Raw genomic sequence first — 27326 nt, forward strand, 5'->3', positions numbered from 1 at the left:
ACTAAAAAGGGTGGTATCAGTGTACAAGTTCTTATAATAAAAATACTACAATCAGGACTTCCCTGGTGGTCCAGTCGTTTGGACTCAGCGCTTCCACTGCAGGGGGCATGGGTTCATCCCTGGTTGGGGAACTAAGATCCTGTGAGATGCGAAGCGCAGCCAAAAAAAAATTTTTTTAAAACAAACAAAAAACTACAATAACCTAAGGATTGCAGTCCTCTGGTTTCTACCTGTTCCCAAGGATCCTCATGTGACAGCTATGGAGGCACTTACTAACATCTTCAAATTAGCCTTACATCCTTGTGGTAGTTTCACATACTTACTGGAATTTCAACTACAACACAGGTGTTGCTGTGCGATACAATCAGAACCCACGTTTCCCAGTGTCTGACTAGGATATTTCCTCCCAATATAACAATTGGAAAATAGAAGTGAAAGTAAGTTCTGCCAAAATTGACAGTAAAACTTTGGGTCTGAAATGGGTTATTTTTATGTAATAACCAGGTATTTGAATTACCCATAAGTGTATGGCAATGGCACCCCCCAAAACTGGTTGTAAAACTACAACACTACAGAGATTTTAGAAGATGTCAATAAATGTACAGACTCTATTAAAAAAAAGGGGGGGGGCAAAAATTTTAGTTGGAACCTAAAACTAATGTCATCTCACTTTGTCAAGTCCTCCCCTAAATGTTATGGCCTCATGCATTAATGTTTTACCAATCCAATTTTATGACAGGGTATACAAGGAAGAATTCTTAAGTTTATTCACGTTGCTTTAAGAATATAAAATATGTCAATTTCTCCATGTTTGCTTTTATTTTATTTTATTTATTTATTTTATTTTTTTTGGCTGTGTTGGGTTTTTGTTGCTGTGCGCAGGCTTTCTCTAGTTGCAGCGAGCGGGGTCTACTCTTCGTTGCAGTGTGCGGGCTTCTCATTGAGGTGGCTTCTCCTTGTTGAAGCTTCTCTTTGTTGTGGAGCAGGGGCTCTAGGCGCAGGCTCTGTAGTTGTGGCTCATGGGCTCTAGAGCACAGGCTCAGTAGTTGTGGCACACAGGCTTAGTTGCTCCGCGGCATGTGGGATCTTCCCGGACCAGGGCTTGAACCTGTGTCCCTTGCACTGGCAGGCGGATTATTAACCACTGCGCCACCAGGGAAGTCTCATCACGTTTGCTTTTTAAGAGCAGGAGTATTAACGGAAGTTTTGTTATGCTAATAGTCCCTCAGGTACTTCTGCAGAACTCTGGGGCTGCAAATTCATTCTCCAGCACGTGTTGCCAAATGCAACATATTTTTGGATCAGCAAAACTGTTTTTTGTAAGTTGTTCCTTAGTTCCAAGACTTTCTAACTTGCTCTGGATTTCTGGATAGATATTTGTAATTTTTTTTTTCCCAGAAAAACTACTGCCTACTTGTAAAACTCAGGAACTTCTAAGTGCAACGTACTAACCAGTTTGACTCCCTTCCTGAGCAGTGCCACTGACACAGTCTGGGCTCATCAGGGAGACAAAGCCAGGTGCTCTTCATGTTTCCTTCGGCCCAGGCTTGGTTTGAAGGAGGGGACCTTGGCTGGAACCTCCCAGGGTTTCAGAGGTAATAGTGATAGGGTGGGTCCTGGGAGGCTGATTGAGAAAAAAGCTGTCCAGGGAAGCCACCACTTCAGACTCTGTTGCTGTTACTTTAGAGGCTTCGTTTATCACAGACAAAGCCTGGTCAGATCTTTAACTACTAATCCATTTTTCAGCTTTACAAACTTCTCTAAGGTGAGCTTGTTAGAAATGCAGAATCTCTGGCCTCACCCTAGACCTACTGGATCAGAATCTGCATTCTTAATAAGGTCTCCCAAGTGATTCGCTTGCACATTAAAGTTTGATAGCACTGGGTGAGGGGTCTTGAGGAGAGTAGAGAAGGGGAATTGTATAGAGTTGACGAGGGGCACACAACAGGACGGCCCAACAGTGGCACTTGAGCTTGTACTCCTGAGTGTCTCATGGCCCCGATCCCCACAGTTGGGTGATTTCCTCCAGTAGCTCTTAGGCAGCTCAGGCATAGAAACAAAGTCCTGCATTCGGATTGACAGGAGGTTGGAGATTAGCAGAGCAGGCATGTCTGAAAGAGAAAAGATTCAGAGTTGAGCATGTGATCATGAGAATGGCCCAAATGGTGCAGAATGGCGTCAAGGCTGGATAGGAAGGAGGGTTGTCATGAAGAAAGAGGATGACAGCCTGTATATTTCTAATAACTCGAAGCAGGTAAAGTGGAGGGGAAAGCTGCATGGCAGAGTAGTGGTCTGAGATTGCTACGTAGGAGCTGTGGAACTGTTGATAGGTCTAGAGAACACTGCCCAGTGGAACTTTATGGATGATGGAAATGTTCTATATCTGAGCTGTCTAATACAGTGTCCCCTGGCCACATGTGGCTGTTGAGCAGTTGAAATGTGACTAGTGTGACTGAGGAACTGAATTTTAAATTTTGTTTGATTTTAATTAAAATAGCCACATGTGGCTAGGGGCTACCATACTAGACAGGCCAGGTCTAGATTTGCAGTATTATGGGATCCTAAATTGTAAATTCAGGCAGAAGTTTTTGTTTGAAGTTTGAATTTGTATGCTAAAGAAGGATACGTTAGTATTTTATTTTATTTTATCTTTTTTTTTTTTTTTTTTGGCCCCGTGGCATGTGGGATCTTACTTCCCCAACCAGGGATCAAACCCACGCCCCCTGCAGTGGAAGGGCAGTCTTAACCACTGGACCGCCAGGGAAGGCCCCGATACCATAGTATTTTAAACCTAAAATTAACCCAAAGACACAGGACTCAAGTCATACTACTTCTCAATTGCATATAATCCATGATCTAATGAGCCAGATGACTGAGGCAGTACCACTAAAGGAAGAAACGAGATCAAGAAAGAAGGATGTGACAGAAAACAGCACAGGGAGCAGTCACACTCTTTTCTGGCTGGCCCCCTGAGACCAAGAAGGAACTTTACGGTGGGGGGGCCGGTGCCTCCCTATGTCCAGAGCAGCAACGTGAACAAGCAGCCTTCAAGAGCCGGACCCCGTGGCTTCCTCCACTCAGCCAACTCGTGTCTGGGATTTCCTCTCCCAAGGAGAGGGTTAGGGCTCTCGACTTCCGGGGAAGGAGGAGGACTGGATTCTAGCCCATGGAATTCCTGACAGCACAGTCTGCTGACTTCCCTCTACTGACACCAGGGATTCTCAACCTCAGCTGCGTAAAAATCACACAAGGAGCTGGAAGAACCCAGATTCCCAGGCATCCTCCAAGATTCCGATTCAGTAGGTCTGGAATAGAACAAAAAAACTGAAAAAAAATTTATTTAGTTTTACTTAAGTAGTGTTAAATACAAAAGGATGTACACAGTGAAAAGTATATCTCTCTCCAACCCTAGCTCCTAGACCCCAGTTCTCTCTCTAGGAAGTTTCATGTCTAGCCTTTGGGAGGTATTAAATAAGTATGTGCGTATATATCTTTTAAGAATTGTGAGGGGACTTCCCTGGTGGCGCAGTGGTTAAGAATCCGCCTGCCAATGCAGGGGACTCGGGTTCGAGCCCTGGTCCGGGAAGATCCCACATGCCGTGGGGCAACTAAGCCCGTGCGCCACAACTACTGAGCCTGCGCTCTAGAGCCCGCGAGCCACAACTACTGAAGCCCGCGTGCCACAACTACTGAGCCTGCGTGCCACAACTACTGAAGCCTGTGTGCCTAGAGCCCATGCTCCGCAACAAGAGAAGCCACCACAACGAGAAGCCTGCGCACCGCAACGAAGAGTAGCCCCCGCTCGCCACAACTAGAGAAAGCCCGCGCGCAGCAACGAAGACCCAACACAGCCAAAAAAAAAAAAAAAAGAATTGTGAGATATTCATCCATTCATGTATAATGATGTATAACACATAACTACAGTCTTATACCTAGACGAAGATATAGGACAGGGCCAGGGTTTTGGGAGCCCATCTTATACTGGGCCCTGTCAAACACACCTCCTCTGCCCTGCCTGCTAACCACCATCCTAATCTGGGTAGTAATCATTCACTTGCTCTTCATATTTGTGCAACTATGAATGCTCTCCCAAATGATGTATTGTTAGCTCAGCCTAACTCTTGAATTTTATATTGTTGAAATCATATTGCAAACATTCTTCTGTGATTTTCTTTTTTCACACATTTTAAGAATCATCCATACTGATGTGTATGGCTACAGGTTGTTTACTTTCACTGTTATATAGTAGTCTATTGCACGAGTGCACCACAATTTATCCAGTCTGCCATTGGTGGACATTTGGGTTGTTTCAAGCTTCTGGCTGTTGGAAAAAAAATGCTGAAATTAAAGTTCTGGTACATGAGTCCTGATGCACAGAAGCACACATTTCTGTATGGTCTACACCTGGAATGGAATTGCCAGGATACAGGGCATGCATATCAACAGTAGACCATCTACACTTGGTATTGTCAGTGTTGAATTTTTGCCAATCAAAAGAATATATAATGGTATTTCATTATGCTTTTAGTTTGCATTCCCATCATAATTAATTAGCGTCTTTTCAAATATTAGTTGGCCATTTGAATTTCCTCTATTTTGAAGTGCCTGTTCAAGGCTTTAACCATTTTTCTATTACATTTTTTTAAACTAAGTTTTATACCTAGTACACTCCAAGAAGAAATTACTTTTATTTATTTATTTATTTTGGCTGCTCCGGGTCTTAGTTGCAGCACACGGCATCTTTGCTGCGGCATGCGGGCTCTTAGTTGTGGCATACAGGATCCAGTTCCCCCACCAGGGATCAAACATGGGCCCCCTGCATTGGGAGCGTGGAGTCTTACCCACTGGACCACCAGGGAAGTCTTCTATTACATTTTTGAACTTTTTTTTTTTTAACTGTTTTGTCAGATTTCTTTACGTATTCTTTATGTATTTCTTTGTTGATTATGTATTGTGAAAATCTTCTCCCACTTTGTGGCTTTTCTCTTCACTCATTGGAGCATTTCTTATTTTGAAGTAATTTTAGACTTACAGAAAAGTTGCAAAAATAATACGCTTCATCTAACTTCCCCTAATGTTAAAAACATATAATCACAGTACAATTATCATGATCAGGACATAAACGCTAATATCATATTAAATAAGATTACAACTTTATTTGAATTTCACTTAATGTCCTTTTTCTATTCCAGGACCCCACATTGCATTTAGTTGTTGGGTCTACTTAATCCTCTGACAATCTGTGACAGTTCCTCATTCTTTCCTTATTTTTCATGTCCTTGACACTTGAGATGAGTACTGGTCAGGCGTTTTGTAGAATGTCTCTCAATTTGGGTTTGTCTGATGTTTTCTCATGGATCAAGATTAGGTCTTTTTGACAAGACTGCCACAGAAGTGATGTGTCCTTCTCAGTGTATCACATTAAGGGGGTACCTGATGTTAATATGTCCTATTACTGGTGATGTTAACCTTGATCACTTGGCTAAGTGTTGTCTACTGGGTATCTCCACTATTGAGTTACTATTTTTACCTTTGTACAATGATTGATAAATATAATGGGGGAGATACTTTGAGACTATGATGCCACATTTCAAATCTTCAAATCTCTGCCCACAATAATTTGCCTGTGACAGTTATTACTGTGGTGTTTGCCTAAAGATGATTTTGTATTTTGCTTACTCTATTTATGAACTGGAATTCTTCCATATAGAAGAGCTCACTCTTCTCCCCCATTTATTTATTTTTATCAATATAGAGTCATGGATACTTATTTCATTCTATGAGTAATAATTAAATATTTAAAAATTTTTGTTCAAATTATTCCAGCTTTTCACCATTAGGAGCTGCCTCAGTTGGCTCCTCCATCTTCTTTACATACCCTCATCCTTTTTCAAGGATTTATTTTCTGGCTCCCCAAGATCATCTTTAATATTCCTTGTGCAGCCCTGGAATGAATCACTTCTTCAAGGAGCTCTGATTTCTCTTATTGGAGAAAGAGTATAGGAACCAAGGTCTGGGTGCTAGGTGTTAACATAGCTACTCTCAGGGGCCCTCTCAAGGAAGTGTTTGTGTGTGTGTGTGTGTGTGTGTGTGTGTGTACATTAGCACACATACACATCTGTATTTATTTCTATATTTATCTGTACATCTATTAAAAATTAGTTCACCCTGACACCTTCCATTCCATTTTAACACCATTAAAGCCCATTCTAGTCGTCCCCACTTCCTTAGTTGTAACTTCTTTCTCCAACAGTTTAATGCATTTTCTATGCTTCATAATAAGTTACCACAAATTTAGTGGCTAAGAACAACACCCATTTATTATTTCAGTTTCTGTAGGTCAGAAGTCTGGCACAGCGTACTAGGTTCTCTGCTGCCTTCTCATCTGGAGGTTTGACTGAGGAGGGATCTGTCTCCATGCTCCCTTGGGTTGTTGGCAGATTCATTTCTTTGTGGCTGTAGAATTCCTAGCAGCTTGCTTTTTCAAACCCAGCAATGGAAAGAGAGCTTCAAGTCCATGACCTCTAGACTTTCTTTCAAAGGGCTTGCCTGATTGGTCAGTCCCATCCAGGAGGCTATTTTCATCTTAAAATCAGCTGATTAGGGACTGTAATTACATCTGCAAAGTCCCTTCACCTTTGCCATATTCTACTGGTTAGAAGCAACCACTGCACTGGTTCAGCCTTCACTGAAGGAAAAGGGATTACAGAAGCTGTGACTCACTAAGGGTCACTTTAGGGTATGTCTGCCTCATGGGGTGTGTTCAGTCCTAATATACACAATGACATTATACAAAATGACAGAATTATTAACTCATACCTCTGTGAACAACAGATTACTACTAGCTTATTTGTGCACAGTTCTTTTCATCTTAGGCTTATAGTACCCAGTCAAAATACTAATTTCCAGTTAATTCTTTTCGTCCCAATTCCCTTCAGTGTGGTTGTGTTATCATTTGTAATAGGTCCAGTTGTAATTGGTTCCTATTTGGGGTTCCTCCTTCACCCACACACACCCTGGTTGATTTTCATTTTTTATTTTGGGAGGTGTTGGAAGCATTACTATGGTTCTAAAAGCCAAAGCTATACAAAAAGGATACTCAGAAATATTCCTCCTTCCTCACCCCCATGAACCTGTTCCAATTCTTCTCTTCAGTTTTTTTACCTGCCCTCTGAAGATTTCGTTTCTGGTTTATTCTTCCTATGTTTTGTACAAATGAGCAGATACATGCGTGTTTTCTTACATCTTCTTCTTTGTTGCATGGAGGGTATCTTACTCTAGATACTCATTTGCACTTTGCTTTTTTACACTTAAGAGCCTCAGAAATCACTCCAAATCAGTTCACAGATCTTATTTATTTATTTATTTATTTATCTATTTATGGTCTTCGTTTCTGTGCGAGGGCTTTCTCTAGTTGCGGCAAGTGGGGGCCACTCTTCATCACGGTGCGCAGGCCTCTCATTATCGCGGCCTCTCTTGTTGCGGAGCACAGGCTCCAGACGCGCAGGCTCAGTAATTGTGGCTCATGGGCCTAGTTGCTCCGCGGCATGTGGGATCTTCCCAGACCAGGGCTCGAACCCGTGTCCCCTGCATTAGCAGGCAGATTCTCAACTACTGCGCCACCAGGGAAGCCCCCTTTTTTTTTTTATTATTACTGATGTGCGTTGACCTCCATTGTGCAATGAACCACAGTATTTTCAACTATTCTCCTGTGTGTAAACATTTGGTGGTTCCTAATATTTTACATTTTACAGACAGTGAATATTCTTCTGGTCAGTACAGGTTCAAACAAAGGAGCAGATAATCTTAGGCCATATGTCAAACTGTGAAACCCCGACAAACCCATCCCCACAAGCCACCGTTGCTTCTGACTCACCTACGTTAGACTCCATGCAGTCATTGCCCTTGAGATGTGATGGCACTAATAGATTCCTGTGACATTCCAGCCACCTTGTAAGTGGACCTTTTTAAACACTCTTCTCAGAAACAACCATTCACCTGCCACTCCAGGTTAGGCTCTTTCATTTCAAGCTGCTCCATCCCACGACAACTTTCATGACCTTATTTTCATCTTTGGAGTGACCCCCTCTTCTTCACCCCTGCCCCCAATCTTTTCATCTCAGCTTAGAGTCTCAAGAGATGATAAAAATGTCTTGAAATAATAAGCTATAGTTCTAGAATGCTTATCTTCCCCAAGGATCCATTAATATAGGAGTTACTCTTTGTGCTTCCTATTCAAGTATTCTGAATGTTTACTGGCCTATTTAAACTACAGTGCCACAGGAATTCCCTGGCTGTCCAGTGGTTAGGACTCGGTGCTTTCACTGTCCTGGCCCAGGCTCAATCCCTAGTCGAGGAACTAAGATCCCACAAGCCGAGTGGTGTGTCAAAAACAATCAAAACACAAAAACCAAAAAACACTACAGTGCCACAATAGGGGGTATCAGGGATACCCGATGGACCTCAGGGATGTCCATATTGTCCTGAAATGTTTATGTAAGATTGTGTCTGCATTTATCTGGAAGAGGAGCTATTAAGAATTCACCAAGCTTGCTTTAAAAAGGCTAAGAACCAGTGTATTAAATTCTATATTTGTTTTTTAATACAGATTGGCTGGAGGGAAAAGGTTCTGGCTGCGGGTCATCCTCAAATTCATGTTCACATAAATGATTATTCATTTTAGATGAAAAATGTTAATATGCTAATTTATGCAAGTTTAAAAAAAATATTTAAAGTGCTGTACAGCAGGAACACAACATTGTAAATCAAATATACTCTAATAAAAATTAGTTTAAAAAAAGTATTTAAAGTGCATATTAAATATATCTTTTGTATTATGAACTTTCATCAAATCTTTAACTGTGGTCATTTTTAAGTCTTTTGTCATTTACAGACAGTTCTGGGTGTACTCTGATGCTTTTGCAAATATGTTCCTATAAAACGGTTTCATCTTCAAGAAATTCATGGAAAAGACTCTGACAAGTACAGTTTTCTGGTAACTGACTGTACTGCTGAACTGAATGAATAAGCATTTTCAGAACTCTAATGAAAAACTGATGAACTCATAAAAGTGCTAACAAAAGATCAAGATGAAAAAAAAAATTAATTACATGGGACTGAGTGAACTGATGAGGATGAGTATAATTTTTGTGACTTTCTGTCTGAATTAAAAAAAAAAAAATCCCACAAGGACTCAGAGGCAAAGAATATACAAATCAATTTTCACTGCAAAGTAAAGGAGCTGTTACAGTGGAGGATTACTGGACTGAATGTCAATATTATGACATAGTATGAGTGTGTTTCATGTTTGGTAATTGCAATCATTGTTGTTTTTCTTGTGGTCATCCATCTACAATGCTTGGCGTCAGTCTATTTATCTCTTGTAAAAATAAAATACAGTGTGTGTGTGTGAAAAAAAAAAAAATAAATAAATAAATATATCTTTTGGACAAGTAAAACTAAAAAGCAAGTATTTTAAGTAAGTTGTACGTAGTTTTAAGACTAATGACCATAAAGACAAAAATAAGAGAATCTGACAAATGTGAAGTTAAAGGACATTTTATTTACTGACAGATTAAAAACCATAACTCCAGGTAGTGCAAAATACACCACTGAACCCAATTACAAAGAACTGGTGTTAATACACAATGTTTAAGCAATGCTACACTTATTTTTGGCAAAGTGCTGTATTGTTTAGTCTGTGTATAAAACTGACCATCTATGAACTAATCAGTATAAAAACCTTCTATAAAAACAGAAAAAAATATTTTAGACAGTGGCTCAAGAAAACAAGCTGCCATTTGTGCATAGATTGATGTACAGTATATAACCTAATCAAATGTCCCTTTTGAGTTTTCAAGTTGTCGAACAAAAATTGTGTCCAGAAACACATCAAGAAGGCGCATAGTACAACCTACAATACTCTTCAGTCTCTAGAACTGATGCCCTGCCCTTGAAAAGCAAATGTGTTCACAATTTTACTTGAGAAAAAAACAAACAAACAAAAACAAAAAACCAAAGCCACTTAAAAAACACACACACAATTACTGATTAAGGTTCCAAACCTCTGGAGGAAAACACAACCAAAAAGCAAGCAAAACCACTCATACACAGCAAGCCTGGAAACACACACATCCAACCTCCCCAAGTACTGGTTTGGTTTTTAGAAGCCCTCCTAGAAAACAAATACTAAAACTTCATGCAAATACTGAGCAAAATTGGGCATTTAACAATGACACAATTTAAAAAAATGTTTTAAGGAAAATTCTCTATGACACACAAAAGAATATCCACTTAAGCTGCCTTCCTTGGAATAGTAACTTCTCCTCCCACATAAAGGATACTGTTGCGAATAGGAAAAGATATTCTTATCTGTATGCTTTCCAGGACCTCTTTCTCCACCCCCAAACCACTGTAATTGGTGTCACATTTCAAGTGAAATTGGTACATGGCAAGGCTGACACCACTATATTATATGTTTTCTAAATAAAGCATTTTATATAAAACTTTAAGCATTAAGTAGATAAGGATGCCATTTATAATAATCAACAGGGCCGATGGCAGTGAACCTATCCATGATAGTAGCCCAACGTTTTAAAGAATTTAACCAGTATGTATGGGACTTATAAAATAAAAAGATAATTTTAAGGTAACATTACAAACATATGCTAGTATCTCCAGTACAAGGAGCAGTCTCTTAACTGATTCTAAAAACAAAAACTAATACTTGGAAACTCTTAAACTTTCTCCACTAAGCTATTTAAATTTAAATGTCTATCTTCTAGTTGGAGTCCTTCATTTTTTTTGTTTGTTTGTTTCCAACTCAAAGAAAATGAGAATAAGAAAGATACCCTTCTTTGCTCTCTTTTCTTAAAGAGTATATAAGGCAATATATTTCCTTGAGGAGGAAGAGAAATAGCAAAGATACTCAGATTCAAGGAAGACATAGAGATTACAAACCAGTGTACTACACAGATTTGAGAAGTAAAAACATTAGGCAATGCTGAATGGCCCTCTCAAGTTTTAAGTAAACTGTCATCTCACTAGAATCAAAGTACTGATACAACATGGAAGGTATGTAAACAGGAACAGTTTGCATGGGAACTGAAAACATGCACAGGAAATGAATGTTAAAAAAGCTCCCTGGAACAGTAAGTAAAAAATCCAATCACTTTGCACCTTCTGCAAAAAATTCCCCACCCACCCAAACATATATTATAAATTGCCACAGAAGATAAATAACGGGTGGTTAATCTTCAACTTACGGTGCAGTACATAATCAAACTAAGTGAAGAAGAAAAAGTAATAAACATAGGATATACATTATAAAATGTTTTATTAACAAAAAACACAAACTTTGAGAAACATGGTGCATTATAAAAACTAAGAAACTCATTCATGAAACACTGCTGTGTGCACCACATATTCCAGACTTTTTCCAAGTAACATTCTATATTATCAGTTTAGAAACAGAGTGCTAAATTCAAAGGGGTCTTATTTCTCACTGCTTGAATTTTTAAGGAATATGCACTAAAGCACATTGTAAACCACTAATATTTACAATAGCAAAAATAATAAACTTATAATAAGCTGCATGTCAGCCATGTTTCAAAGAATACTTAACAGGTCAACATCACTCTCTGTTATTATTGGTCTTATGTCTCGCACATAGTAGATCCCTAACAAACATCTAATGACCAAGAACTTCAACTGCATTATATAACCACTTTCTTTAATGCTTACATGTGCCAATTTTAGACAGAAACCTTAGATACTGATACAGAAACGACAGTATGATATCACGGATGGTGTGTGGTAACCCTTACACTGAAAAAACATCGCAAAGACTGAAATCATTTGTTTTCCAGGTACAAAGCATAAAAAACTTGGCCCAAATAAGGCAAACAAAAAGTCAATAACTGATAGAGATGTAAATGTATTTAAGGTATTAGGAAATCTGAAAAAATAATAGTAAAAAAAGACCATTGCAGTTTTATATACAAATCTGTTCATGCTGCCCAACAAATTCTCATGGCTGAACTTCTTTAACTCGTGAGGTACTAACAACTTGCATTTAATATATGAAAAAAGAGACCCCCATGTATTCAGAGGCTTACATCTATGCTCAAGTTAGCAACATACAGCCCTTTAACAGTCATGGTAGAAAACATACACACCTTCATGAAAACTCTACCTTATCTCCCAACTCTGGTAAACACAAATAGTAACAAAATAACTTCTAGCTCAGTTTGACAAAAGTTTACAGACTTGGCCTCTTATTAGAAAACAAATAAATAAAGGGGTAGCTGAAATGGAAGGGGACTAAGGAGAGAAGGGGGATCTAGACTCTTGTTCTAAAGAGACATTCCTGGCCCTTCGGCACAGCCAGTGGACGAACAACGTACCACCACCATCTAACTAAGCTATCTGAACCTCTTCTGACTCCACATACCCCAGACTAGTCAGAAAAGAGCCCAGCTCTTCGCTTAAAAAAAGTCTCCCATGGTTCCCTGCATCCAACTGCTACAGGGTTACTGAAGTATATACTAATACTTCATATAACTATATGCTGCTTTTTCCCTTGACAACACTGTATAGCCGTGTACTTATTTAATTAGGGTTGCAGAGGAGATGGAAAAATAAGCTATTTGATTATGAAGGTGATAGTACTGCTCTGTCTATGCAGAATGTGCTTTGGATTGTAAATACGTTTAACTTAATTTCAGAGGAAGCTGGTCAGAGTGCAGATGGCTCAGCAAAACCCATTACAGCTGCTAAAAAATAGAGTGGCTAGAGGTAAGGAAATCGATTTCCTCTGTGCTGAGTTAACTGGACTCTGTGTGAACAGAGCCCTGCCCTGGCCTCATCAGCATCGCCTCTGAGGAGCAGCTGTGGCAGAGGAGTTGCCACAGCCCCACTCCCACCACCAGACTCGGCAGAGAGGCCCCTGGAATTTCACGCAAGGATCAGTTCTCGGCAGCCCCACTTCAAATCAGTATACAGTCCTCCCAACAACTGTGAGGGTGGTACGTACCACTGCTCCCCCACTGGTGGAGGAAACAGAGGCCAAAGCGGTTAAAGATTTTGCCCGAAGCCCGAGTTAAAACAAAAATATGAAAACTCAAGGAAGCCAACCTGTCACCCTTCATTTAGATGCTATGAAGAGATGTCACCAGGGATCCCCGTCACCCTTGCTTGCCACTCGGCAGGACAGTCTCCGTGGCAGAGGATCTATCACTGCATCAGAAATATAAAGCCTCTCTCTTCCCTTGGGCACATATAAATAGGAAGTCACTCAAGTGCCACGACAAGTACTTCTGAATTTACAGGTGATGTGAGGTGGCGAGTAGGCAGAGCTGGCAGGAAAGAATCCAAACAACTTCAACAGTAGACCAATGGGTTAGTTATGGACACACATTTTTCCAAATATAATTTCACAGGTCGAATTTAATCCCTCTGCATGTGAGACGAGTGCTGTTGTCCCACGATGCCTGTAATGTCTGTACCATGTCACACAGTCACGTCGGAGTTACTGAATGTACTGTTCACGAACACTTAATGTACCTGAATTCCGAAATGAACTGTACGGCTAATCTGGGAAATAAAAAACCCACACACACAGAAATATATCAAGTTTTCTTCCAAAAGAAAGTTCAGCCATAATTCCATTATATCTGTGGCAACCACATCACTTGTTAATGCTCATGTTAGTGTATAAAAATGTATTCGCCATATACAGAAAAGAATATCAAGTACTGGTCAATAAAGTGTATGGCTGACCCTGAGAATAAATTTCTGCTTACTCAAAAGATTGATTAATACCAAATAAAATGAAATTGAAAGATGCCTATTCTCGTACTTGGGAAGAAATGTCTTTAAATTGCTAACTTGTGTACACCTCAATAGATTTAAAGACATCCCCAAACACTAAACACTGTAATTGTATTGATATGTTTCCAAAAATATTCTGAAAAAATTTACAACAAAGTAAATGTTAAGAGCAAGGCATTACGGGATACACAGCATGTAAATCTGGTCTTCAAGATAGTGTCTAAACATACCGATAAAACTGTGATTGGTCATCAGTTGTCTGTAAAGAGACAGCATATTCATCATCCATACACACACATGCACACACATATGCACAAACCAAGAGAAACCAACCAAACACACTTGAAATTCTTAGTAATTGTACTGACGTGGGCAGGGCTGATGGACAGCCCAGCCATTGTGCTTGATTTGCCGAGAGTGGCAATCCCTGGTAAGATTTTGGCGACGAAGGCTATTTCTGTTCAGAGACTGTCTTTCACTGTGTTCTTTTATCCACTGGGAAGGGCGAAAGCTCTTGGGTTGCTCCAGAAAAGCTGTATGAGCAGCGAGAGCTGCAACATAGCAATGAATGTGCTGCCCCATTTCATTCTGAGCTTCCACTCTGAAACAGAAAAAAATGGGGATGTATTAAGTAACAGAGTACGTTATTAATGAGACTGAAAAAGCTACCTGGCGATTCAATTTGTGACACTAATTTGTTTATGGTTGAATGAGAGCTTAGTGTCTCATGGCTGACAGACAAGTTTATATTTTGTGACCACACTGACTGACAATGGTAGAAAGGAGAAGCCAACTTTCAATCGAAATATGCCATAGAATCCACAGGTGGTTAATTAAGTGGGCTGTATTTTTTTTAAATGCTTTACACTTTGAGTGAATTTCAGTTATACACCAAACCCATTTATATAAGCTTCCTAGGAGGGGAACTAACATGTGTTTTAATTCTCACTATAACCTTAAAAGGAAACTATTTTAATTCCCAGATTTTACTGATCAGAAAACTCAGGCTCAGAGAGGTTAAGGTCACAATTATTAACTGACTCAACCAAGATTCTAACATAGGTCACACTCCGAAGACCATGGTTATGAGGCAGGGTTGATACTGATGCACTGCGCCAACAGCACCTTCACAGATGTTTTCTGTCTATAAGTAAAATGTTCTAGGAAACAAGCTTTAAATCTGTATTTACTAGAAACATGCATAAGGAAATTCTACTCATTTAAAATTCTCAGTAAGAAGCTACCTGCTTATTACAGAAAACAATTCTAAGTTTTAAATTTATATCACAACAGGGCACATTTTGTAATGGCATTTGCATAGCAATGTTATAAAAACCCTTAGGGAGAACACAATCTTAAAATATGGCTACAAACCATGTAATTATTATATGTTTTCTATATTAAAAGCTAATCAATAGATCTAAACTATATTAACACGTAATGAAGAACTTCAAGATTTTTAAGGGTTATTTTACACAGGAAAGGCAGTTATATATTCTGCCTATAACCACTAGAGGAAAACACAATGATCTTTTTTAATATATTGTTTTTATTAAATGGCAGAATTAAAGCAGGTCACATTAAGAAACTAACAGAGAGCAGTTAAAATAAAGACAGTGGTTTTTAAAAGGTGGGTGCCTTGAGTCCTTCGCCTCCCTGCTCAGACTGATACACATATCACACAGTCTCAAAGGGAATATACTTACTCTGTGCCAGTGAGTCTTAAAAGCAGCTTTTCCTGGGCCTACAAATGTTAAATGGTGAACTATTAAATCACTAGTAAGGTTTAAAATGCTATTTAATTTTACTATTAGTATGTGGTCAACTTTTCTTTATTATAACTGGTTTACTATGGGTCATTAAAGGCACATGTATTACTTAATTCAAGATTATGATAGCACATAAACCTTCACAAACAATATATATAAAGGCTAAAATGCAATAAAGTACATACTCTGAAGCCCATCTTTAATTATGAAGCACCTTACTTTTATGTGCTTTATGGTAATCTCTTCAAGGATAGACAGGATGGAAACAATCTAACTTTTAAAAGATATATGATTTATTTCTTGCTCAGAAAATACAAATATTTACTACAGAGCCATCCTCCTAATTTTGGTGACATCTTATTTCTATCTTGATTTAGTGGGCCTTTCTTATAAGAATTTCAAATCCAAATATAAAGATGTTAAAAAAATTTTAATTATTATAAAACTATAATAATTGGCAGTACTTTCTTATGTTCAAAAAGAATTCATATAAAATTGTGTTCGCTTGATCCTTTATGTTTAACTACCCTATGTGTTATATCAAAACATATAACAAGATACAGTAACAAACAAGATATAAAAAAATGAACATTCTCACTGCATCAAAACTGCAAACACATAACCAAATGCAGTGCAAGGTCCTGAACTGGATGCTGGTTTGGACAAACTAGATGAAATATTCTGGACTCTAGCGAGCAAATCTGAGAATGGTTTGTGTAGTTGATGAAGGAAAATTTTACTGGAAAAAAAAAGGTAGAGATCATTGCCTAAGGAAGCAGATTGTAAAATAGTACATACAGCTTGATACCATTTAGGTTAAAATGGTGTATGTACCTGTGCATGGGCACATTCAGAAAAAACAATCTGGAAGGATATGACCTAGAGTCTTAACAGTATTCATCTCTTGGTAGTGAGAACGTCATTTAAAATTTTTTTGCATTTTCTAATTTTCTGTAGTGCATATGTACTGCTTCTATAATAAGTTGTCTACAAAGCTGCTGAATACATATACATATACACACACACAATTAAAAAAAATACTGAAACGTAAATATACAAATGCTACTAATTTAAAGGGGCTATTAATCACGCTAAATTCTCAAGTGGAATTCCTCAGAGATGAGATCAAAATCAGGGTGGAAAGAATTTCTAAGAACTGAAGAAATTAATTTGCATCAACTGTAAAGCAATTAAATCAATACCACCTCCAAAAAATTATATTTTAAACTTTTGTTGGAATGCCTGAAACATTAACCTCTTGATAAATTTATAGTGTGGAATAAAGTGCCAGTTAAAGTAACATTTCCCATCAAAGATCTTACCCAGTATAAAGCCTGGGTAACTATATAAGCAAATTGTTTTTCAATTTGGTACAAGTGTATGTTTATCCTCATTCAAGATCATCTACAATATTGAGACTTGAGAGTGCAGCAAACTCTGGTAAAGTTAACAAATTAATGAGCTGCCTGGGCTTTGTTTATATTTGGCAAACAGGAAATAGAAGATATATACAATGGTCTAGTTAGTAGAGTTGGAGCCTGGACAATCCAAAAAGAGGCCTTTTGGATGACAGCACAAACCACAATTCACCTGTTCCCTTGACAGGTACTAAGGGAACTAAGTCAGTACCAGCATCCTGCAAATACTTTATTCCCATAGGAAACCTTCCACTCACACGCATCACAGACTAGCTGGACTTTGAGCTAATTAACATGGCCATGGGTTTTATTTCAGTGGGTGGGAGCGATCTTGAGTATAGTCTCTGAATAAAGGCCACAGACTGTGAGTTTGTTTTGGAACATATCACTGACCAGGCACCCTCCCTGAACCCTTCCAGGCCCTCAACCTATCTGCCATTCGAGCAGAGCCTTTCAGACCACTTGGGACACCCATATAACAGCAAAACATTGTTTGGGTAGGAAATCTTTCCTCTGTAAGGCAGAAAACAACTTTCTGAGCAAAATGTTTTGGTAAATCTGCCATTTTACTTCATGCTTAAGATTCCTCAGGTTTTAAGGTTAAGCGCCATTTGATGTGACCTAGTTAGGACTACTTGGAAGATCATAAGAGATTTATTTTAAGATATACTATTCTTGTCAAATTTGATGCCCCAAATAATCCAGTCTATAAAGTGCCGGAGTTATATTCTAACATACTTAGCAGAAATGCCAGTCTTTTCTTTCCATTCAGTAGCATGATTTTATAAATGAGACAGCTCTCCATTATGTAACTGGGGCCATGCTATAACTCACTTTTCTGAAAATGTAAAATGAATAACTTTTTTCATACCATCAACCGCCTTGTGCACTAGGCATATACTTTCATGAATCTCTGTAAGATTACTCTGCATCTTCCAAAAACTCAGCTTTGAACTGTAGTAGAAATAAATAAAATGCATACTAAACAGACTGTCTGTGGAGAGAGCAACGTACCTGGGACTGCTTGGGTTATGAAATTCCTCAGTCCCACAGTGGGCCTCACTGAGGCTGGGGCAGGGGTTATGCACAGCATAGACAGACATGCTGGGGTGTTCGATAAGAAGGTTTTCCATAGGACTGGTTTCCACCTTGATAGTGGTTAATCCACCTGCAGTAAAACATGGGGGAGGGGTGATAAACCAGCTCTCCTCCATGGGACAGGACTCAAACTGGAGGAAGCAGGAATCGCTTGGATCAGTTAAGCACTCAAGAGACGCGGGTAAACAGGAAAAGACTGAAGGGTGCTCGGAAGGTGACTCTTCACTGATGTCTTCTTCTTCCTCGTCTTCGGCTGCTGAGAAACCAGTGCAAGTGTCTAGATTGTAGTCCACACACGTCGTTGAAGTCCCATGGGATTGGAGCATCACATTGGTATCACATCAGAGCACAGAAAGAGAAGAGATGATGCTGTTAGCTGATGCTCACATGCCTCCCTTTACTTAGGTCAGAAACAAAACCACTCATATTCACTCATAATGATTATAATTTCTCAGCACCTAGCATGTGTGTGCATGTGTGTGTGTTGGGGGGGGGTGTGTATCACTGTATGGGACGGATTATGTTGGTTTTGCAGGAACAGTTTTTAAGACTGTTTCTATTCTGCTGAGTAAACACATAATTCGCCAAATGGGTTACTGCTTGTCTAGTATGAGGATTTTCTATTAAAGTGCCTCTGATTTGATCGGGGTGTAAGAGCTGCAAACTGCAAAGTCTGACATCAAACAATTTCCCTGACTGATCATCTGGCACAGAATACTTCCTGCAATTTTTTTAGACAAATTCTTGTTTATTTACTTTTAAGGCTTAAAAACCTTCAGAGTTACTGGTTTACTTATGCAAAACCTAGATGCAAGAGTTTCCACTTTTGCTGTGATGATTAACGGCTAAGAATACCCTTACCTATGAAGTCAACAAGAATCCATTCATCATCTTCTTTCTCACTAAATTCTGGTTCTTGGTTGGAAGAAGTATTGCCTTCACCCACAAACATTTTATTCAGTCTCTGAAACATTGTTAAGGCAAGATCGAGACTTTGGCTGTATGTCTTTATAGCTGAGATTTCAAAAACCTGTCTTCTGTCAGCCTGATGGCACTGACAAGGGATTAAAGTGCACAAGTTGCTTATTCAACTTAGGCGAGAAGCAAGAAGAGTCATTATCCCTAAAATAAAACAGAAAAAGAAGGTTATTTCAAATCAGCACATTTATGTAATATGTGTATGTGGTTTTAAAATACACACACATATCCCCACCCTTAGAAAAAAGCACATGCCTTAGCCTACAGCTATGGCTCTTCCCTTCTTTCAAACACAAGGTATGCAATATCTCTTTTTTACAAACATTATGAATTGAGTACTCAAACGCAACCTGTAAATATCTCAAAATGTGCAATAGAAGGGGTTGGTTCTTTTTCACATCTGTGCTTTCATAATAAGGGATAAATTTGAACAACGTATGTCAACTGAAATACTACTTTTCTGTAGGTAGAGCAAAAACTAGGTATTCATGGTTAACTGGCCAGAAGCTGCCAAACGAAGCCAGCAATAGAGGCCAGTGAGTGACCACTATCACGCCAGGCCCTCACCTTTCCCTGGCACCTTTTCTCCGCTCTGTTCTTGTATATGATCGTAAGCACACCTAATTACATTTAAAATCTGTAAGTACTCTGACCTTCAAAACAATTCCTACAGCTGGCATGGAGAAAGTCACACTGTACAAAACTCAGGTGAACAGCTACCAGAACTGGAAACGACCACTGTGCCTGGGTTCAAATGCTGGCTCTGTGGCTTGTGCCCTAAGAGTAAGGAAGTCACACTATTTCAGGAGGCAATGGTTCTACTTCATGGAATTCTCGTGAGTTCTAAATGAGGAACTCCAGCCTCATCTGATCTTATTCCAGAGTTCCAGATTTATATATCCATTTCTGCCTGCCTACCTGATGGGCATATCAAACCCCAAAAATAGCAAAGAGATCTTTTAATTTTCCCCTACAAACATACTCAGGCACACTTGCCCTTCACCCTCTACTCAGGAAAGAGAGGCAGCAGCATCCAGCAGTTATTCAGGCCAAAAGCCTAGCCCTTACCCTTGACTCCTTTTGATCCTTACCCCCGCACCCCACCCCTCATCCAAACTCTCAGCAAGTCCTGTTGACTCTAGCTGCACACTTGGCTCGAATCCACCTACTTCTCTCCACCACTCTCACCCTGGTTGAAGCCAACTGGTGTCTCTCCAGACTTTGCCAATCACCACCTCCTAGACAGTCTCCCAGATCCTACTCTTGTCAAATGAGATAGTGCAGGCAACCTACTTAGCAAGGCACTTGGTACAAAATTCTCAGTCAATGTCCACTATTAGTCACAAATATTTGCTGAGCACCTATTATGGGTCAGGTCGAGTGTGCTCAGTGCAGCGGAGGCAGCAGTGGACAAGGCCCTCCCACGGCAAGTGCAACAACCCGGTGTGATGAGTGCCACGTGAGGAGAAGTACCGGTGCTCCTCAAATCGACACAGGAAGAGGTCAGGGAAGGACACCTGAAATCAATGACCTCAATCGTGAATGGCTGAGAAGCTCAAGAACGGAGGAAGGAGGAGAAAGAACACTGTGAAAATGTGCAGATGAGTGAGAACGTGGCGCCTGCTGTGTGGCTCAAGATCCAGGTGGACGGTCGTGAGAGCGGGCTCGGGGGCTAAGCGGGGACCAGATCCTGCAGGACCCTGTAAGCCAGAAGTGAAGGGGAGGGAAAAGTCAAGGATGCCCCAGGTTTTTGGCCTGACCAACTGGGGGGATGGTGGGATAGTTCAGTGGAAGAGGAACACTGCGGAGGTACAGGCTGTGCACTCTGGACACATGGAATTGTGGAAATCTGCAAGTCCCACACCGGGGATGTCTGGAAGGCAGCTGAGTATAGGACTCTGCAGTCCAAGAGCATGGTGTCTGCTGGGGGCACAGATTTGGGAGTTATCAACACAAAGGGGATGCCAGGAACCATAAGAGTGGGTGAGACCATCCAGGGAGAGTCAGTCTTGAATCCCTAACTTCAGACTCTTGACATTTCACTTTCAAGACAATCATCTTTAGCTGTAAATGTAGTTCGAATCTGTAGCTGATGAGGCTCCTGGTTCAGTTCTTTATGTGCACGCTGCAGGCTACTGCCCGTGTGCAGTACTACAAATGTGTGCTCAAATAAACGGCATTGGAATACTTCTGTGGTCACAGTCTGTCATCCTCAGCCATTCATTATGAAAAGCGGGTAAACAGGAAGTATCACTTGCATAACCAGTCTTCCTGAAACCCTTCTGGAAAGCAACATGGCCAGAAGTCTGGAGCTCTAGTACGAGAACACAAAGTCAGCTTTATGTTCCATGTAAGAGAATTTAGAAGTGGGCTGTGTAATTGGCCTGACATAACCCAAAAGATGACCTAACCCATGTGCAAATAGCTGATGAGCTGATGTGTAAATAAAGGTTTTGAGCATATAAGCTAGGAGGGAAAAAAGGTATTTTCAAAATCTTTTCCCCATTTCTCTTAAACTATGGAGGCAGGTATTGGCCCCAACCACAATTCTGTGTCTGCTGACCCGGTTGGGAGAATAATGCCAATTCTCCAGGGTACAGGGCTGGACTCAGCCCCTGCACCAGTGAGAGCTGCTGGGTGGGGAGGGAGCACCCCACAGGAAAACCTTGCTCGTCTTGAATGAGCCCTTATCCCCCAAATGTGACGCCACATGAGGTAAGTCAGTGGGGCCCAGGCCAGTTAAGTGGCAGTTACAAGGCAGAAAACTTGCTGGGGCCACTGTGGTTGTGCAGCTGCAGGTTCCCAACTGCAAACTGCACCCTCTGGCTGCAGCTCCAAAACCGTAACATGGAAGCCAGGTTTTGTCTGGCACACACGCAGCTCTGCCACAGGAAAGGTGTCCCCGGAGGAGCTTTCCATGGGCCGGCACAAGTCAATCTTCTTTCGGTTTCCTGGAGTGAGGTTGGTCTAACTTTGCAAAGCTCCTTTGGCCCTGCTTTCTATAGCTGTCACAAAGGACGAGGAGCTGCTGGAGAGACCCCAATACACTAAAATTGTTCAGGGAGGCAGCTGCCAGGAACATGAGGTGAATGAACATTTGAAACGTGACTAGTGTGACCGAGAAACTAAATTTTTAATCTTATTTAACTTGGGATATATTAGGTTAAATAAAATATATAAATAAAACTAATTTCACCTATTTCTTTGCCCCTTTTTAATGTGGCTACTTAAAAATTTAAACATGCATATATATTTTTATTGGACAATACTGTTTTAGAAAAGTCTTTCCAATGTCTTGATGGCCTATCCTCTCAATGACCCAGCGACTGTCCCTACCAAGGCACTGCTACTCTTGACCTTGGCTCCCACCCAGGAATGGAGGCTCTCCATGGGGCTGGTTCTATGTGGAGCTAAAAGGCAAAGCAGAACTTCAGACTTCACTCCTCACCACATATCACTGACTTTTTCATACTCACAACTCTAGGACAATGATAAAACTAAAGTGAAAAATTCCATAGGAAGCAAGTGTCCTAAGAGGACAAATTTACAAATACAGCTCTGCAATTTAGGAAAGAGGTAGAGGAATGAAGGCTAGGTTAGGTGGCGCTGCTGTTCTCTGGGGCACCTGCAAACCTGGCAGTCTCACCCCAGTGGAGAAAAGAGACAAAGTGTCTGGTCCCCAGCATTTCGAGAAGGCAGCTTTGTCCCTCTTCTGCTTGGCTCATACCTCCATTCCCTCCCTTCTAAAAAATGTCTTTTTCATTATAAAATGAACCAAACCACATTATAGAAAGTTTGGAAAATAAATAAGGAAACTAGTTATTATTCTATTCCATGCTTTGTTGCAATCATTGTTAATATATTGTGCATTTTCTTCTACACAGTTTCTTTTTGTCACAATTGTAGGCTAATGCATGTGCAATTTTGTATCCCGCTTTATTACCTAACATTTTATCATCAATGTTTTTTTTTTTTATCATCAATGTTTTCATATTTCATGAATAGAAATGCTCTGTAGGCAGAGAAAGATGGCTGAGTTTAATACTTATGGGGTACAGCATTCTAGTTTGAGAACTCAGAAAAGGAGTTACTAGTCTGGAAGAGCTTGTTTGTGTGATTTATTTTCTCATTTTTGAGACAGGCAACCAACCTAGAGGCCACATGGCTCTGGAGTTGGCCTGCTTTGTTTGAAATCTTGACTCTGCTCCCTGGAACTTGTGTGTACTTAGGATATATAGTAACTTCTGGTGCCTCAGTTTTCTCAGGGGAGTGCCAATGTGAGGATTAAGTATGTATCACTTAAAAGCAGGCACACAGCAGGCACCTAGTAAATATTAACCACAAGTTCACTTCAAACCAGTTGTATGACTGTGAGCAAGTCACTTAGCATCTTTGGGTCTGAGTGTCTTTATCGACAAAATGTTTATATAATAATTAGAGCTACAATTTACTGAATGCTTATTATATGTGACAGCCTTGAGGTACTTATTTGTCCCATTTGACTAATAAGGAAACTGAGGCTCAGAAATTAAGTAACTTGCTCAAAAGTGACAGAGCTGGTCAGGGCTGGGGCCAGCGTTAGAGTGTAAGTGTGTCTGGTCCCAAGGGCCTTGCTCCCCCCTGCCCTCCATCCCCCACCCCAGCACAGGATCTCTCGGGCTCCTTCCAGCCTCAACTCTGGCTCTACGAACTTCAGAGAACAGCACTTTTCTGTTGGTTTTGGCTGCCAGTAGGCGGCTCCAAAACAACATTTTAAATTAAAAAAAAAAAAAAAAGATTTAACTTCTAACTATGTGTACAATTGTGGCTTCTTGACAGTTTTGAAATATCAAGTGGCTAAATTTACACATCATCATCAAAAAGCAGCCTCAAAATGATCGTTCTCTCACTAGTTTAGAAAAATAAACATGCTGATTCGAGTGATTTTAAATAAATTTTAAACTGCATTAAAACCCAGCCAAGAAAGTTGTCTTTGCTTGTTCCACTCTACCCAGCCTATTCAACTGGCTACAAGGGGGTTATTCTCCCCGGGATCCACCAGGTTGGCTCTGAAGGCTGAATGACAGTGGACAAAGACAGCAGTAAGTGGTAATTCATAGCCTGTTCACCTTAAATTTTGAAAGTGGGAGCATTCCCAAGAGAACTATGAGCCATCGATGGAGCATTCACAAAAAAGAACAAAAGACAGGATGGAAAAACAAACGAGACCTTAGTCATAGAAATTCGTAAGGTCCTGGTTCCAGGCAGGAGCCTTTGAAAATTATGCTGCCAATTCAGGATTACAGTGGCTGTGACTTAAAAGCAAAAGCTTCCTAATGCTTTTCACATCTGCAATGAAATATATATTTCAATTACCAAGCAAGTGATTTCAAGATCTTGGGGCACCTCATTATTACCTCTGTTCAATGATCCCATGGGTCACTTTCCACTCCCCTTTCCCAAAACTACTTTGTATTCAGAAAAGGTTCTTTTCCGAATGATGGAAGGGGGGGAGGGGAGCTCTTCCTAAATCTACTCTAAATTGGAATTAACATAGAAGATAATGAGCAGGTGTAATTAGGAAATACAATAAAAACAAGGAATCCCTAAGTAAAATTCATCTGCAACTTTTTAAAGAGAAAAACCAATTCCTTTTAACTATCTGTGTGGTCTTGAGTAAGTTACTCAATCTCTCTGGGTCCTCAGGTTTACCTATGCGTAATACAGCCTACTTCATAAGGTTATTGTGGGAATCAATTGAGATAACGCATGTAAAGTCCTCACATAGTATATGGCACATGAGAAGCACCCAATGAGCGCGACTGATCAAAACGATGAGGGTTTTAATTGTGATGGGCAGGGAAACTGCTCTTTCCACACGTGCAACCTCAAATAGTGATGCGGAAGATCAAGCAGGGTCAAGGAACATGCAACGGACAGGCGGACACTCGGCGGGCGTCGGTCGCCGGGTAACTGAGCCGCTGCGCTGCCGAGCGCGACCCTGCGCTGGGAGGGCTGCTGGAGGAGCACCGGCGGCGCCGCGGGCCTGGGGCGGATGCGTCCCGGGGCGGCGGCCGCGCTCGCTCCTCCGGAGCCGGGGGCTCCGACGCCGAGTCCCGAGCGGGCAGCTCCAGTCCAACGGCGGAGGGCAGGAGGAGGAGTGGAGGGGAGTGAGGAGGAGGAGGAGAGAGAGGAGGAGGTCCCGCCGCGGCCAAGAAAACAGGCCACGCTCGGGGGAGGAGGCAGAAACCGAACACCCAACCGCCGCCCCTCGCCGGGGCTTGGCCGGCCCGTGTCCGGGCGCCGCCTCCGCCCGCACCCCGGGACCAACGAGGGTCCGCCGAGGGGGTGGGCGGCCGGCCCGCGGCGGCGAGCGGAGGCAGCGGAGGCCGGGAGCGCACTGACCGCGGCTCGCGGGCCGGCCCGAGGGCAGGGCGCACGGGTCGGGCAACGCTGCGGGGCGGCCGGGCGCGAGCGGCCCTGGAAGCCGGCCCCGCCCGCACTTACGTGGGCCCGACCGGCAGCCGGACGGGCGGCGAAGGCAGCGGGCGCCCGGCTCGGCGGGGACCGGCGGGAACCGGTGCGCTGGCGGCGCGGGGCGGCTGAGGTAGCTGCGGCTCCCGGACGGCGGGCGCGGGGCTCGGGGCGCGGGGCCGGTCCAGCCCTCCTGTGGCCGCGCCACTGGCCGCCGCCGCCGCCGGCCCGTCTCGTTCCTTTTGTTGTTGTGCAGCTTCGGAACAGCTGATCGGCCGCTGCGCCCGCCCGTCGGGCCCGCCCGCCGGGCAGAGCCGCCCCGCCCCGGGGCCGCGCCAGGCCCGGCCCACCAATCGGCGGCGCGGGGGCACCGGGGCCGCCCTGCGAGAGGTTGTCACTAACGCACGTGACCTGGCGCCGAGCCGGGCGACGCTCTCGAGTTAGAAACAAGCCCGGGCAACAAAGCCCGGGCGCCGAGGGGATAGAAGAGGGGCGAGCGGAAGGGGGTGGGGTGGGGGTGGGGTGGGGGTGGGGGTGGGGGGATGGTACCCGGGCGCCTGGGAGAGAGGAGAGGAGGGGCTGGGGGCGAACAAAAATGGGAACCCGCTGGAGTGTGAGGACGAACTGGAACTGGAAGGGGAGAGGAAGAGCCCCGGCCCCAGCTATCCCTTTGGCCAAGTGAGGGGCCGAGCGTTTGGGGCATAAAGGGACACAAAGTGTTTTCTGCTCTGAGAGGAAAATTAAGGGCATTGAGGACGGTGATGGAGGCCAAAGACTGTGACGCAGGCCCACTTAACTTCTTGGTCTTCTTAGGAGAGAAAGTCTGGGCTCCAGATACAGGGATGCCGCCCACCCAGCCTCCTTTTTAAGACCAGGAGTCAGGCCCCACCTCGCTGTGGTAACACACTGGGAGCTGACTGAACTCGCCTACAAGCTCAGGATTCAGCCCACAGGCCGGCGAGGCAGAAGAGACCATCAGACCAGACCTGAAGGCACAGACGTCAGGAGCCTGGAGGCCCTTTGCTCCGGAAGACGAGGAGCATCCTGGAGGAAGAAGAGTTAGGAGAGCGGCTGCATCCAGGCTCTCCTGTGACCTAGGGAGCCCATGACCTCTATTCTGCTGTTTATGCAGTACAAACTGTGGGCATTCACACGACGCCTACCTGCTCACCGGGTTATTTATAGTGAGAGGAAAGTAAGACAGTGGGCTTGAAAATACTTTCCAAACCAAAGCTCTGTACACGTATCGATGGATTCACTGTCTGGCAAAGGCAAGGGAGTCATTTTGATGTGTCTCCACTCTTAGATGGATCTTGTTTGGACTGAGATGCGGTTCTCTAACCTAGGGTGAAATTTATAGCGACCCTCAACAGGTGTATCATACATTAAATATCTGAAAGTATCTGACTCTCACATTCTGGCCCTCACAAGTATCCTGTGGTCAGTCTGCTTCCAACAATACTGGTTTTAAAGGGTGTAAATCAAAGTGCGGGGGATTGTCTGACACCCAGAAGTAATAACCAAAATTCGGGGGCCATTTGACTTTTTCTCAGAAAGTAGACCAAACCTTTAACTTGGATTTTAGGTTTTGGCTAATCCTAATATTTTCTCTCAAATGTCACTACTACATTAGGAGCCCCGTAATCTCTTGTTTCTTCTTAGCAATTCGTGAAGAGACCATCTTCCCATTCAGAACCCAGGCATGATGATAATTTTAAGGGTCTAATTTTTAAAAGGTCACATTGAGACCTACCTTTTTCCAACTTGATAAGATTTATCA

The 27326-nt window shown here is 42.0% G+C and overlaps 1 protein-coding gene across 2 annotated transcripts; it reads right to left on the reverse strand.

Annotated features, from left to right (window-relative positions):
* Positions 1-11071: 11071 nt before the first annotated feature.
* On the reverse strand, positions 11072-25835 carry TP53INP1 (tumor protein p53 inducible nuclear protein 1). Of its 2 annotated transcripts, XM_061171367.1 has the most exons (5): positions 25580-25835; positions 18977-19237; positions 18032-18392; positions 15537-15574; positions 14394-14431 (listed from the first exon to the last, which is right to left on the reverse strand). In XM_061171367.1, the coding sequence occupies exons 2-4, from the start codon at positions 19086-19088 to the stop codon at positions 15553-15555; spliced, it is 495 nt and encodes a 164-aa protein (XP_061027350.1). In that variant the 5' UTR covers positions 19089-19237; positions 25580-25835; the 3' UTR covers positions 14394-14431; positions 15537-15552. The 2 variants fall into 2 exon arrangements, with proteins under 2 accessions (XP_061027349.1, XP_061027350.1); XM_061171366.1 differs by lacking the exon at positions 15537-15574 and having other exon boundaries at positions 11072-14431; positions 25580-25834.
* Positions 25836-27326: the final 1491 nt, after the last annotated feature.

The sequence above is a fragment of the Eubalaena glacialis genome, chromosome 17 (assembly GCF_028564815.1).
Source record: "Eubalaena glacialis isolate mEubGla1 chromosome 17, mEubGla1.1.hap2.+ XY, whole genome shotgun sequence".
Taxonomy (NCBI): Eukaryota; Metazoa; Chordata; class Mammalia; order Artiodactyla; family Balaenidae; genus Eubalaena; species Eubalaena glacialis.